The 15,799-nt window shown below is 39.1% G+C and overlaps 2 protein-coding genes across 6 annotated transcripts in view; one reads left to right on the top strand and one right to left on the bottom strand.

The window, feature by feature from the left end:
- Window positions 1–4,330, top strand: part of traf2b (Tnf receptor-associated factor 2b) — a 46,258-nt gene extending 41,928 nt beyond the window's left edge. For 4 of the 5 annotated variants that reach the window (XM_089129963.1, XM_039661887.2, XM_039661888.2 and 1 more), the window contains exons 10-11: window positions 931–1,100; window positions 1,474–4,330. In XM_089129963.1, the coding sequence (XP_088986089.1) occupies window positions 931–1,100; window positions 1,474–1,692 (389 nt within the window). In that variant the 3' untranslated portion in view covers window positions 1,693–4,330. The remainder of the gene's footprint in view (window positions 1–930; window positions 1,101–1,473) is intronic. The other variant, XM_039661889.2, reaches the window with a different exon arrangement.
- Window positions 3,144–15,799, bottom strand: part of fbxw5 (F-box and WD repeat domain containing 5) — a 32,656-nt gene continuing 20,000 nt past the window's right edge. The window contains exons 6-10 of the mRNA XM_039661886.2: window positions 14,889–15,209; window positions 13,451–13,634; window positions 13,234–13,381; window positions 12,424–12,636; window positions 3,144–4,807 (exon numbers count right to left, since the gene is read on the bottom strand). Coding sequence (XP_039517820.2) covers window positions 4,537–4,807; window positions 12,424–12,636; window positions 13,234–13,381; window positions 13,451–13,634; window positions 14,889–15,209 — 1,137 coding nt within the window. The 3' untranslated portion in view covers window positions 3,144–4,536. The remainder of the gene's footprint in view (window positions 4,808–12,423; window positions 12,637–13,233; window positions 13,382–13,450; window positions 13,635–14,888; window positions 15,210–15,799) is intronic.

Raw genomic sequence — 15,799 nt, 5'->3', positions numbered from 1 at the left:
GAAGTCAAAATTAAACATGATTTAATGACTTCTGAATGTAAGTACACACTGATGGCCTAAGACACGAAACAAACGTTTGTGTGAGAAAACGAACAGTATTAATATAGTTTTTTACCTCTTGTTAACAGCCGTCGAACAGATCTGAATCAGATGTCCAACTGAACCGAACTGAACCGTCTCCAGACGTTAAGCCGGAAATTATCTCTCGCTCACGCATTGTTTACACGGAGATTTCGGAAGGTTTACCTTTCACTAAACATATTTAGATATATCGAAATCGTCTTCCATTGCAATTTCCCGTATATCTAAATATGTTTAGTGAAGGGTAAAACTTCCGAAATCTCTGTCAACAATGCGTGATGTGGATGCGCGAGAGATCACTTCCGGCTTAACGTCTGGAGACGGTTCAGTTCGGTTCAGTTGGACATCTGATTCAGATCAGTTCGACGGCTGTTAACAAGAGGTAAAAAACTATATTAATACTGTACGTTTTCTCACACAAACCGCTCGTTTCGTGTCTTAGGCCATCAATGTGTACTTACATTTACGAGTCATTAAATCATGTTTAATTTTGACTTCTCTGTCCATGCTCTTTGAGGTGAGACAACAACAGTTTGACCGAAAAATGTCTAAATTGAAAATACTGTGGAAACAGACACCTACATCTTGGATGCCCTTGAGGTAAGCTAAAACATATCAAAACTTAATTTCAAAGTGAACTATCCCTTTAAGAGATGCTCAAATTTTTTACACATTGCACCTTTAAATGCCTTTCAACTGATTAAAATTGATAACATAAAATGCTGTTTTTACATGTCAAAGTTAAGTTTTCAGATTGTATTCACTGTTTTCGGAGCTGATTTTTGTGAAGCATTTTAGTCACCTTTGGTGATGTTTTTGCCCGAGTTAATTTCTGACCCTGCTGTTTAGCACCTTTCTTCTGTTCTTCAGCATTCTACTCCAGTAAATATGGGTATAAGATGTGTCTGAGACTGTACCTGAACGGTGACGGCACAGGTCGGGGCACTCACCTCTCCCTGTTCTTTGTGGTCATGAGGGGCAAATACGACGCACTGCTGAAGTGGCCCTTCAGCCAGAAGGTAAATGAGCTGATACGCTCTCACTCCTCTTTCAGGCGTTCATTTACTCTTACTTTAAATTTTTAAGGGTTGTTCTACCAACTAAAGCATCACATCACCACTCATGTGTGGATGAATCACTTATTGCAGGGACTGAATGTTGAGTTTGTTCTGTTGTTATATTCAACATCTATAAACTGTGGAATACATGTAGTTAGGATATTGCATCTAATGAATAATTGATTATTAAATGTTAAATGGCTGAGAATGTGGTGGTTGTAATAACTATTGTATCTTAAGGGTTAGTACATGTATTCTGTCACCTGATGTCCGATATAACCTTTAGAACGTAAGCTTGGCATTACATTGATTTGTAATTCTTTTTTCCTTCCAGGTGACATTAATGCTCTTGGATCAGAACAACCGAGAGCACATCATCGATGCCTTTAGGCCTGACGTGAGCTCCACATCCTTCCAGAGACCCATCAGTGAGATGAACATTGCCAGCGGTTGTCCTCTCTTCTGCCCCCTCGCCAAGCTGGCAGGCAAAAGCTCGTATCTGAGAGATGACACCATTTTTATTAAAGCCATAGTCGACCTCACTGGCTTATAACTCATTATATATTATAACAATGGATGGTATTATTTTTATTATTATTATATCAGCTGCGGAAGCCATTTAAACTATACAATATAAATGATTATATTATAATACCATATAGTTGGTTCAAGAAATATTTTTCATTGATGATATTATTATTATGTCTATGGAGTGGCAATGATTACTTACTTGCATAGCAATAACTCCACTATTTTGATATAACTGAATATTTAATATGTACTATATATTTATTATCATAATACATATTTATATCATATAAATTAAACTATACCTGTTTTGTATGTAATAACATAATATTACTTATGAGAGACTTGAAGGGTGCAGGATTTTTCATGCCGTTAAAATCTGATCTTGTTTGGACGCTAACTGCATTTGTGAGGACATTTTTAGAGGCATGGTCACTTTTTCTGGAAGTATAGTTTATAAATAGATACGTATTTGTCATCAGTCTGCTTTTTTTTTTTTTTTTTTTACAAACGTGACTAACTTAATAATAGAGAAACTTTAATATCCATAAACTGATTGAGCGCTGTGAGAGTCAGCTCATAGAAATGAATCATTGTGCTGTTTGTTCTTATGAAATGTAAATATTGTAGCCTCATGCACATACAAAAGCTCATCTATGTTAAGAGAGGGAAAATGAATTTATTAGATGTCCAAACATCTTGACTAACCAGTGCTTAAATTCAATGTAGTTAGCCTACTTGTAAACATCATCTAATCGGCGGTCTGGATCTTTTTGTTTGGGCTTGAGAATGAAATGGCTACACAAATTTTTCAGCTGTAGACATTTTATTATATTCAAGCCCTTATAAAAAGGATCAGACATACTAATACCTTTTCCTCTGTAACGTCACTATACTTCAGATTAGCATGGTATATTTTCTGAGTTAACCTAGATGCAGTATAAATCCTGTTCAGTTAAATAACAGTCCATGTTACTTGGATAATTAGAAAAAAAAAGCCACTTTCTTCTTTACAACAAAAGCAAATTTCTCTTTCATTTTTCTATCATAAATGAATTAAAAAATCAGTTAAAATCATTTTATTTAATTCTATGTATTAATTTGTACCGTTTATCTATCATACACTCATTTATATTAGTTTGTATTTTATTATTTAGTAATTCGCTGAAGCTATGCAATTCACTTTTAGATAGTGATATACCCTTTGTTTTGTTATTGTGATAAAAATGTTCTTACTATACCAGTAGTAGTTCTTACTATATAATACATTTTTAAATATACAATTGTTGTGTGCTGAGTAACAATAAACATGTATAACTATAACAATACATTTAAACTTGCTGAAAAAAAAAAAAACAGTTAAAGTGGTCTCTACAATGTCTTTATGTCCCATGTTTTTACCTTTGCCAAAGAAAGAAAACTGTAAAATGTATACATTTTTAGTTGCTTTGGGTAAAATTAAAAATGTACACTGTATCTGGTAAAAGAAAAATAGTTTAATGGGTCAAACAAATTTTACACATTCCACAATACAAAATGTAAAACGATGGCAAACAGCCAAAAGGAAGGTGATAAATCAGATTCACAAGCTCAAACAAATGTCATACAGGGAACCAGGTCCATTAACAAAAAAACCACTGGCCACAATTATAGAGACTAATGCTGCACATTGTGATCCAAACTTTCTCATACTCTGCCTGTAATGCACAAGTAACAAATATTTCATCTGTGCTTCACATGTATAGATCATATATGTGAGCCATGGGGACATTTAAGAGATTATAACAAATGAGCACCTTTGCTGAATATTTAATGCTGGTAAACAAATGTAAGCTTATGACACAGGAAGGTGAGGTGCTGGAGGTGAGTTGTGGGTATAACGTAGCACAGCACGCTTATGCTGCATAGTGTGTCAATGCTGTACAGTCATGGAGCTCATCTACATTAAATATTGAATGGAGAATGAAATGGCCTGCTGTCGGACCTGAAATTGAGTTTTTTCTTATTTTTGGTAGTTTTAACAATCCTATAGAAATAAATGTGAATACAACCTGCACATACAGTCACGACATGTCATACCAGGATGTACATATAAAATAAACATATAATACCATAACAGAGGTGCATCACTGGTGCATTGTTAAAACCGAATGATTGAATAAAGGTGACAGCTAAAGGTTCAAACATGAAGGCTTTGAGTTTCTTTGGAATTGTTCAGTATGATTGTTAAATCCCATATGACAATCCATATGCACAAAGGATACAATTGATTTCAATAATAAAGGCATAGATGGAGAGGAAATAAACATTGTCATTCAGAAACCATGTTAAACTGAACTGCTCTTTCTTTTAAAACCAAAAATAAAACCAGAGACACATAACTTTTGTAAGTTTGTACCAGAATCTAGATTTTCCCCCTGTTTTGAGTATTTAAATACTCTAAACCTGTTTTTGTTCTGATCATCTAAAAGAAAAAAAAAAAAAAACACATAAAAAATATGAGCGGGCACAGGCAGTGTTTCAGTCACCACGACTGGGTTAAATGGACTTACAACTGCACACGAGACACTCACATGTGAATGACCTATATCTTTCCTCAAATCCTTGGTTCTTTGCCCTTGAAGTCACATATACTGTTGATGTTCACGTTTCTATGCGCATATGGTGATCCAAAAATCCTATTTTCTTTTGTTGTTTCTTTATGCAAAGATCACATTTCATTTTTCAGTGATTTACCTGCCACTAAGAAAACACATGTACCCTTGTTCTTCTCATAGGCACCCATGTAGAAGTCCAGTTTCTTGACCTCACACATGCCTCTCTGCTCATGGAGTGTCTTTCTGTTTCGATACGCCTGCCAGTGTCCAGGTCAGGGTTTGCCATTCAGATTAGCTCTTCTTTGGCCGAGTAAGGATGAGATCAGTTTGCGAGCCCGTGGCGGGTGTCGGGGGGGCTGTGTGAGGCGCAGCATGCGTGGGGAGCGCCACACTTTAATGGTGGAGTCGTCACTGGCAGACAGCAGCAGCTCCTGGTCTGCTGGGCTGAAGGCCACAGAGTTGACCACATCATCATGTTGCAGGCGTGCCAGGCAGATGTTGTAGTGTCGGTCCCAGATGTAACCGTGCTTGTCCTCTGCACCGCTGCACAGACAAGTACACTCATTAGAGAATAAACACTTCTAGTGCAGTTATGACTCAATCCTTAAGATATTTTGTTTGGCAAGCATTTAAAGGGGTCATGAACTGGCTTTTTAAATGTTATTATATTGTTGTCTGAGGTCAACTTATAACGTTCGCTTGGTTTTTGCATTCAAAAACATCAAAATGAACAAGTAATAGGCTATTTTGTACCCTGGTTGTGAGCCTTCCTGAAAAACAGTCGGTTTTTATGGGCGTGTCGCACTGAAGACTTGGAAGTAAACACCCACTGCTGCGAGTGGAGAACAGTTTTGCATATTATAATGAGTTTAACTCACCCGTCGGTGTACGTGGGGGAAAACGTCCTATGTTGTAAAATGGCAACCGGATTCGCCCATACATGTTCAACCCAGAGTCCGTGTGTTGCACAATATTCCTGTCAGATCCAATATAGACGGCACAGCACCGTTCTTTACTCTTAATCGGTCTGCAAATCCAGTCTTGTTGACAAAACAATCCTCAGTGAAATGAAGCGAACAGACGACGATGTTTTACCTCATCAGCTGCTGGAACGTCATTAAAAATAAATTTTATCCATGCAGTCCTATTGGAATCCACAGGAAGCTTATGCAGCGACTGTCTTGCACAACCAGGCACTGCACAATATTCTGTATTGCTCGGTAGCGATCCAGTTTGTCATCACGAGGTAAGCATGTACATGTATGCAACTTATGTGTGTAATGCGCGAATCGGTGGGCGGGGCTAAACCTGCCATGGTGAAGCAGGCGTTGATCATCTTCTGTGGGGGTGGTGTTTTATCCTCTTTGTCGTCATAGTTCCCCACTTTTAAAAACGAGTCGTTTTTAGAGGCTGTGTCAATAAAAGCTTTTATTGGACTAACAAGGACGTTTTCAGTTCTGAAACTTATAATATGATGACCTCTTAGATGTCAAAAGCTCAAGGAAAATTTGATTTCTCAGTTCATCACCCCTTTAATGATGGTTTAGATGTCTAGATGAGTACATTGTGTGGACATTACATCATTATGTGTAAAGCTCGACACGCTAAGTTGAACATGAACAATTGAACATGTTGAATGTTCAGCTTAGCGAACAAGTGAAGTGTTTTCAGCACAAGTGATGAAAGAGAGCAAAGAAGTCACCTAAGATGTTTGTCACCTTATCTAAGCATTCTATTACGAGAATATTTTCATAACATAAGCCGCCTGGAATGAAGAAAATAATCAGCATGATTGATATTCAAAATGATAAGCAAGCACTGCTTTAAGTTTGCATATATGCAGTTCCTAATTTCGGTTTCCCTGCTGATAAAGAGTTATTTCCTTACAGGTGCAGAACGCACATGCTAGTTGACAGTCACCTGAAGTATTTGTGGGGTGTTCAAGCTCATCTTTTTGGCCGAGATGCAGTCGACGCAGGCAACAATAGTCAGCTTTCATCGCTGCTAGTTATTTTATGCCGGCTTGGTGTGTCAGACATTTTTTTGACTTAGTACTCGTAAGTAAATAGTATACCATCTCAGCAGGAACATATTTAGCTCAGTAGCAAAAATGTGGATGTAATTGGGAAGTTTAAATTCATTTCTGTGAATGTTACTCTAATAATCAGTTCTATATTTCTTAAGGCCCTGATGAAATTTACCAATCCAGAAAATTAACAGAATGCAAGCTGATATAAATTTTCTACAACGTAATACTGAAAAAAAAACCCCGAGATTCTATTGGACAAAAAACGTTCTCACTTAATAACCTGCAATACTGTAGGTACAAAACAATTGATGGCTGCTCGGTCAAGTCCTCGTCGATTAGGAACCTAGGTGTGCTCTTTGATAGCAATCTTTTATTTGAAAGTCATGTGTCTAGTATCTGTAAAACCATCTTATTCTACCATCTTAAAAATATATATAAATTCATATGCTCTCAATGACAAATGTGGAACAGTTAGTTCATGTCTTCATGACAACAAGGCTAGATTATTGTAATGCTCTACTGGGTGGTTGCCCTGAACGCGTAAGGGTTAATGCCCGACGAGGTGTTTTAATGGACGACGGCGAGGCGTGAACCGGCCAACGCGCAGCGGAGGACGGTTGCCTCCGCCGAAGGGCATTAACCCGCTTATACCATGGTCACTTGCCAAATAAAACATTTTTAAAACATTAGTTTATATTTTAATTAGGCTAAATCTAGTTTTTACAAATAATAACTTGCCTGAAGGTTTATTTAGCAACCGGAGATATTTATAGTCCGCTCAGCTTGTAGAACCCTTCAGGTTCAAAAATGCATTTTTTTTCTTCATGAAACACGAGGGTAGGCATAGTTATTTTTTTTTATTACACATAAAACAATTAATCAAACAACAATCAAAAACACACACACACACACAAAAAAAAAAAACAATTAGTTCTGAGCACCAGCGATTTGCGCTTATAGAGGGCAATAAATTAAAGGTTCTCTGAGCGATCCTGGGTGTTGACGTTCGGAATATTTTCAAACAAATCGGAGGCTAGCTAGACCCTCCCTCCGCCGCATCTCATCTCCTCCCCCTTCCTTCCGTGCTTCCTGAAATAATTGTGAACGTGCATAGTTCTAGCTAATAGGTGGTTTGCAGTCACGTGATTGTGTTGACGCGCGGAATGCAGATGGAGGGCAAGGAGTGAAGAGCGCAATGAACGAAATGGAGGAAAATGCGTACTGTACTACTTTAGACGCTATTACAAGAGAAATATATAAACAGAAAATCGAAACATATGTTGGAGGTGATCCTTACGTTATGAAGAGGACCGATTTTCAACTGAATTGAGAGATTTGCCTGCCATCAAGGCTGTAGATATCAGCAACTAACTCGTCTTACAGACATACTTTGACTTTACAAAGCTCGGAAACTGGTATGTTACACAAACAGCCACATAAGTGTATTTAAACACCTGATTGATGTAATTATAAGCCACATAAATAACGTATTAACTCAAATTTGACGAAGTGATCACAGGCATTTCCCATTCGGCTTCTCCCGACCGCAGACGTAGGTTTGCAAGGCATTTTTCCTGGTGTTTTTCTGTCAATTTCTTGTATTTTCCCCCCTTATGAACAACAACTTTGGGCACACGATAAAAACTCCTCGTGGTTTGATCGATTTGAGCAACCATAAATGACGCAAAACATAGGCATTTTGAGTGTGTTATAGTGCTTCCTAAATATGGAAAATCACTTCCTACCCTCCATCTGCATTTCGCACCATGGCAACGCAGTGTCGTGACGTCACGTGAAAACAAGCTATTATATCCTTGTGTGGGTTTGGCGAACATAAGCGTCAATTTAGAAGAAAAAATTGCAAAAACAGAGCAACCTGAATGTCGGACTGGAAGCCCTTCTGCCGCCGGAGTTCTCGCCATCGTTCAAAAGCTTTGCTACCGATGTAAATTCGGAACTTCGCACGTTCTTCATCCGACTCCTTCTTCTTTTTAATTTGTTCTTCAGAACGACGTCTATTTGGTCGTGTGTCGGCCAAGAAATCAAACTTCCCTCTGATGCTTCTATCTCCTTCACACACACACACACCCTTCATGTGCACGCGCACTAACCCCCCAGACCCACCCTCAAATACTTCTTGCCAGTGATTGGCTGGAACACTGTTTGTTAGGCTTCGTGGTCCGGGTGAGACATGATTGTTTTTGATGCCGTTTGTGGAGCCTGTGGTGTCTACAGAGACCGCGTTTTTTTACAGTGTGTTTAGGGGACAGGCAGCTAGCCGATAGTGAGGAGACGTTTGATGTATGTGACAAAAATGTTTTGGCCCCACATCGCTTAGAGAACCTTTAACTTAATCAGATCAAAGAGAGGGTCATTTGCCTACATGCTAGCTTTTTTATTTACAATTAATTTCAACATTTCCATTTATAGTGCAATTTGAAAAAGTCGGCCAGTCAGGAGGATCCACAAAAGCTGGGTACTGCTGCTCATGATGCAGAGAGTACGTTGCTCAAGCTTCGTCTCTCACGGACAGACGGAGCCCAGTAAGCCCGCAGACTGCTCTCGCATTGATGGCCTGTCACCGACATTATTTGACGGCTCTCCAGTCCAGCATCGGAGAGTCGACCTACAGCATACCAGTCGTCAAAGTTGCCATATTCTCCATAAATGTTAAAAGAAATAACGAATTCGCTCATTGTTGTATTCGGCTATAACATCTAACATTAGATGTTTGTTTTGATAGAGCGTTTGACTGCCTGTTGCTATGGTTACTCACAGCTGTTGTAGGCAGCGCATTTATTTATACATTTCGAATGGTAAACAGGCAGTTTCACCAGAACTACTTTACTAGGTGTCCTCTATCACTTTTTAACGGACACCCTGCAGCCAATCAGAATCGAGTATTCATCCAGAACATGGTATAATTAATAATTAAACTACAACTGGTCCAAAACGCAGCAGCTCAAGTTCTTACCAGAACATATTTGCCCGGTTCTGTCAACACTGCATTGGCTCCCAATTAAACATCATATACTGCTGGTGGTAGATCATTTTCCTATTTAGCACCAAAACTTTGGAACAGTCTTCCTAACATTGTCCGGGAAGCAGACATAGCCTGACTGCTTCAGACTTCGTACTTCCGTTCTATTTCAGTTCGCAGTCGACATGTCTCTCAGTTTTCCTCCGGCCTGAAAACAGCCGGCCAATCAACGAACAGAGGGCGGGCTGAGAGCCGTGACACACAGAGGCTAAGCACAGAGATTACGATTGTATTTTAGGTTAGGGAAATCGAAACGGGATGCAGTTCGCTCTGTTGTAGAGAATATTCCCGGCATTTGCAAACTGAAGCTCGAACAAGAAGTGTGTTAAAGATTTTGAATGGAGGTGATGTTGTGGCCCTACTCCCGACAGGTTTTGGGAAAAGTTTAATTAATCAACTATTATCGATCGTCAGCGAGAAACTGGGCAGGCCAAAGGCCGGCAAAGCGATAGTTGTGATTGTGTCCCCTTGGTTGCACTCATGAAGGATCAGGTTAAGGAGGCAACAAAACTCGATCAGCCATGTTCACTCCGGTATTTCGCTCAATGGTTTCGTTTTCACATCATACATGTGTTTACAGTGGAAGTTCGATGGTTGTAGGTCTACCGCTCTGATTGGTTGTAGGTCTACCGACTATCCAATTGAGTGGAGAGGTTTTTTTTTTTCCTGGTTCGGTTAAGACACGCCTCACAATCAAAGCCCTACGGAGGAGTTTCAGACTCATATTCTCACTAGAATATGAGTATGACGAAGTTAGGCTAGGCGAACGGGGCCGAAACGACTATCTTGCGCCTCAGCGTTTATCCTCCCGTCCCGAAAGCAGTATCACCTAATATCACCGTCGACAGCTTTCCCGCTAGTGGGCGTGGTTTCAGTGTAGCCAGCGGACACGCCCCCAGTGTTTGAGAACAGAGATCACTGATCATTTTTTTCAAGATTTTGATTATTTAACTTATTTTATGTACTTGCCGGCTTTTTTTATCATTCAAATTAGGCTGGGTGGCTAACAACACAATTTTTCTGTGGTGTGACAAACTCAGAACACATACTTAATTTTGACTTTACAGGGACTTTAAAGGGGACATATCATGCAAAATCTAGGTTTTTAGCCCTTAAATGCATTTTGTTGTATATTTGGAGTGTTTATGTACAGAAAAAAATTATTCTCTTCAGGTGCTTTGTTTATATCTTTATATTCCGTTTTGGTCATATTTTTCAACCTGTTCAGATTTTTCTGTTCTCTATTACGTTTCTTGAACAATTACGTGACAGTATTTGCAGCGGAACTGACAAATAAGGACATTGACTACCGGTCCAACACGTCGAGCAATCCGCCATTATTATTTCTCGCTCCGATTTTATAGTCCAAGCTCAATGATACAGAAGTTACGAGAGGGCAAGTCAAAATGTTCGGTTGTTGGATGTAGAGACCTGAAGCACTTCAAGGATTCCCACTTCAACAACCTCCGCCAGTATACAGAAGGGTTTGCCGATCGACTTCGTCTGAATGAGGGGTAAATTCCTTCTATCATTTAGCTGCTGCGTTTTTTTCTGATGCTTTTCTAAACGTAAGTTATCATATTATTATAAATACAGATTTTTAGAGGTAAGATTAGACCGTAGTCATTTATCTTGTCAGTGTGCTTGTTTTAACAAGAGAAATAGTCGACTTTCACTAATAACACAAAATAGTTAACTTAACTTACATACCACTGCATCCATATGAAGACGTTGTTCTTCAGGTTTGTCGTCGTCTTTTTCATATCTCTTGCTCTGTAAGGCTTGATGGACAAGTCTTCCGTTGTTGACATTTTGTTAACGTGTGAATAAAAATGTTTTTTGAAGCTATAGTAATCGTATATCTCTTATCAAACTACAATAATGGCCGAACGGGGGGAGTTGAACCGACCGTGAACTCAGCGACCTGGAGAGCGGGCGGGGAAAGACGCAACTCCTTTTTATTTAAAGGGGCCGCTTTAAAACGACTTGCTCACAGACACACATCAGAAAAGGGGTAGAAAAGGGGCCTGTGGAGCTATAATAATGAGGAATTCAGACCCAAGCATTGCAGTTATGCTTTATATAGACCACAAATGTATGATTTATAAGTAAAAATGAATGATTTAAAAGCATGATATGTACCCTTTAAGAACTAGTTTGACCACCTAGCAGGTTGTTAGGGGTAATCAATCTTACTAAAAAAATTGGATGACTAACTTGTAAGACTAGTCTTAGCAGTTTATGCAACTCACCCCAGTACTGTCTGCCCCGTTGCTTCGGCTCAGAATACTGAAACCAGTTGAGCACCGCTCGCTGATCGATAAAATAACTCCATGGGCAATGAGTAGGACCCATACTGTAACCCTGTTCAGGCCGAACAATTTCACCCTGACTGTGTAGATATGATTAGCTCCCTTAGGATGCTACTTATTGGGAATGACACTTATAGCCTCTCTTCTCAGACTCTCTGTGAGTCCCTGGTGTTTATGCACTAAATGAGCCCCGGGCACCTGCCTTTGGGACTTTGGTGTTGGATCCCAGCACGCAAGGTGTTTTACACCATGTTGCCCTAGCGTAAGATATGACGCAGTAAGAGAGAACCTCTCGTAAGAGAACGTTCTCGGTTACTAACGTAACCTCGGTTTTCTCTAGAAGAGGGAACGAGTACTGCGTATCTTTGCCGTGCCTGCAACATGCTCTGGTTTGCTTCGGCGATGAAAAAACTGATTATATCAGCCCATTGAGCTGTATTTATAGGCCCAAGCCACGCCGGTCTCGGCGGGATGTGGCGTAGTGGGCGCGAAGCGCCCCCATTGGATCTGACGTCACCAAGGGCCTCTCTCTCACTTTCATCTCTTTTAAACAAAACCGTGATACTATTGATAAACACAATAATTTTGGTCACTATATTCGTAATATGAAATTTTAATACCGTCCCATCCCTATGGTGCACCCACGTTAAGTGTTGGTATAAATGTCATATCAACTAGTGAAAGAAAGCTATGGTTTACTTTAGTACACACGTAGTTAAAAGACCTAATAATCTGTTTACCACAGCAAATACAATGTGCTAAATGGGATGTAAATCACCTGGCGACAAAGTCTCGGCTGACATCAAGGAAGATGAAGAAGCACTCATCGTTGGGTGTGAAGGCCCGGTGGGCTCGAAGGCTACGGCGCTCCTCTCTAAGACTCTTCAGATCAATCACATGCAGGTCGATCTCCTCTGCGATGGGGGGAGGGGACATGGGGTCAGAGATCACACATCCCGCCGGCCATGCTCGACTATTCACGTACAAGTACCTATCAACAGACAAACACTGAATGACAGCTGACACATTCATAGATAATATTTCAATTTCAGCAGGATTTACACATTTTGACCACTTTCTGTGGTCAGCCATACACCTTTTTTTTAAAGTCAAAATGATATTTATATTAAACATAAATGTGTGGTATTCAAACTGCTCTAAATCTATAGAACATGCAACAGTGATTATATTTAGGTAAATTTTTGAAGTTTAATAATCACATTAAGCCATACCACGACTGTTTAACTGTCCCCAAAATTTAAGACCTCTTGAAATAATAATTAAGACTTTTCTTATACCATTTAAGATATTTAAATGTTTTTTATGGCCTTGTCAGCTTTAGATTATTTCAGCTTGTTAAGCCTGCTTGCGTCCCCTGAAGGAAGACTTTGTGGTTTTCTATCCCATAGAAACACAACAGCAACATCCAGGATTTGCATGGTAAGTCAAGCCAGATAATTTGCCACACAAATTTGTTCTCTTGATTAAATTTCACAAACCATATGAACTTGCTGAGTAAACTGCATCCGTCCAAAGTCAATTAAAAGCTCATGTATGCTAGTCATTTACTGCTGCAAAGCAAACACACCTATGGTCAGGTGACAGACCCATGCCGATGATGTGGCCGTGTATGTCGATCACATGATCCAGCGAGTCAAAGAACTCCTCTGTACTGCGCTCTTCTCCTAACACAGGACCACTTGTTGTCATTTGATCAGGCATTATCCGCTTGATACCTGAAACACACAAACACATGAGTTCACCATCCCACATGTACTGTATGGAAAACACAAGTGCACACTCACCAATTTGGTGAGGCGAGTAGGTGAGGCTGCCAGTGGTGAAGAGGAGGTAAGTCTTGTCCTCTCCTTCTCCAGGAGCTGAGGGAGACACCAGGTTTGGATCAGGAGCTTTGGTGCGTCTGTTGCCCATCAGCCTGGCCACCTTCGTCTCCAACTCTCGATCATGAGCAGCTATGCTCTGACAACCCTAACGGCAGCAAATACAGCACACATAACTGAGAACATATAATATAACACTTCAAGATGAGTGCTTTTATTAAAACAGTTTTCAATCATAGTTGATCTTTCGCTAGGGTCTGTTATTAATTGCTAAGGAAAGGAAATACACTTCAAAAAGAAAAGGCATTCCCAGTCCATTTTACTTCTGTAATCTAACACACTTAAGAATAAAACAAAGAAATATTAAATGAGGAAAAAAACTTGGAAAAGGGAAAGTTAAAGAATTATGAAGACAAATCTAGTTTTTTTTCTTTTTTTTAAGTATTACATGAGTAATTCACAATACTGTAAATTGATTTGATTTAATGCAATGAAATTTCAATTCAATGTGGATTTGCAGTATTGAACAGTCACCTTTTTAAAAATTGGAAACAGACAGAATATTTATAAGAATCTATAGATGTGGAACCAAAAATATTATGGTCTATGTCAGTCATGAATAATTTGATATTGCATTATACCCTAATAAAAAACTGCTTTTGATTTCATAGTGTTGTTAATGGAAAAGTTTTTTTTTATAAAATTAAAACAAAATTCAGGAACACGTGGTTAAAGAACAAATTTCCCATTTTCAAAGAGAAGACTATTTTTCCTGATCTATGTATACTGTATCTTTTAAAAACATGAGGAAATTGACAATATCTCTCAAGGCTGTTGTTACTAGTGGTGTCAACTTGAAGAAATGCATGGATTAGAAATGTGGCGTAAACAAACAGATGCATATCAAACTAATCAAATTTAAACCACACTATAATTCCATAGACTGCAAAAAGATACAATTAAATCCAATTAAACACTAATCATTGTGTGTCTGTCTGTCTGTCTGTATATATATATATATATATATATATATATATATATATATATATATGAAGAGTTCAGATGCAAAAGCCTCTAAGTGCCATTTGAAATTTTCTTCTAAAATGATCATTTTTATCAAGCTTGTATATTTAAGTTCAGTAATTTCACTTAAATGGCAATGACGATTACCTATTAATTGTCATTTAAGTGAAATTACTGAACTTAAAAATCCAAGCTTGATAAAAATGGTCATTTTAGAAGAAAATTTCAAATGGCATTTAGAGGCTTTTGCATCTGAACTCTTCATATATATATATATATATATATATATATATATATATTAATTTAGCATTCTAGGCATTCTTCACAAAATCATTGGGATCAAGCTTCACATGAGATGCGAGTGATTTATAGGTCTTACATGTATTACATGCTGCAGGCCAGATGGGTTATATGAGGGCAGATGTGCTGACACTCTTTTTTCTCCTCGCTCCTCATCCTCCTCATCTCCATCATCTTCTTTCTCCTCCTCACTGTCTGATTTTCCCAGATCAAAGAAGAGAGGCTGGTGCTGCTGTGTCCGCTGAGCTTGTGCCTGTGACTGAGCTTCATAGTCCAGGAGGAGGTCAGGGGAGTCGTGTCGACGGCAGTGGGCCACCATCACTGTGCGGATAGTGCTGGCATTGATGTTCTGGATCTTAAAGAGACGCTTCACCACATTCACGTTTTCTGACTCAATGTCCTGAACATGGAGAAGGGAAGCAATGAGTAGTTAGGACAAGAATGTTGTCTATATTGTCTAAAGCTACATAACTCAACCATTAAATGACTAGATAGAACGATTTCTTTTTGTTATAACAATGTGGCAACAGATATTTAAAGCTGCCGTCGGCAACTTTGTTTTTTTATCATATTCAGCGAATTCAACACTATATTCCGACAGAACAACATAAATAAAGTGGTTTTAGAAAAAACCCGAGCTTCTAACTCCACCTGGAGCGTGTTTGTTTTGCAAAAATCCCCCGCTCCCAGTTTATTGTGTCCAATCAAAGCAGGGGTGGGGGGTGTGTGAGGTATGACTGTCAATCACAAGTCGTGCATCCACACGTCAATCACATGCACACGCCTGAAGTGAAGTTCGCGCAGTAGCGAAAAGTAGGGTTGGGTATCGAGAATCGAGTATCGATTGGAACCGAGACTAACTTTTCGCTTTTCCCGGAATCGTTTAAAAGTTACAATTTCGATTCCTAGTTTCGATATTCACAGTCCGCCGAGCGGAAGAAGAAACCGCTGAACAACACCAACGAAGAAGCGTCTACCGGAAGTGTTGGC

This window comes from Pimephales promelas, chromosome 4 (genome assembly GCF_988280905.1).
Source record: "Pimephales promelas chromosome 4, fPimPro1.hap1.1, whole genome shotgun sequence".
NCBI classification, from domain to species: domain Eukaryota; kingdom Metazoa; phylum Chordata; class Actinopteri; order Cypriniformes; family Leuciscidae; genus Pimephales; species Pimephales promelas.
The sequence above is the reverse complement of the archived record's forward strand: the minus strand, read 5'-3'. Positions and strand labels throughout refer to the sequence as shown.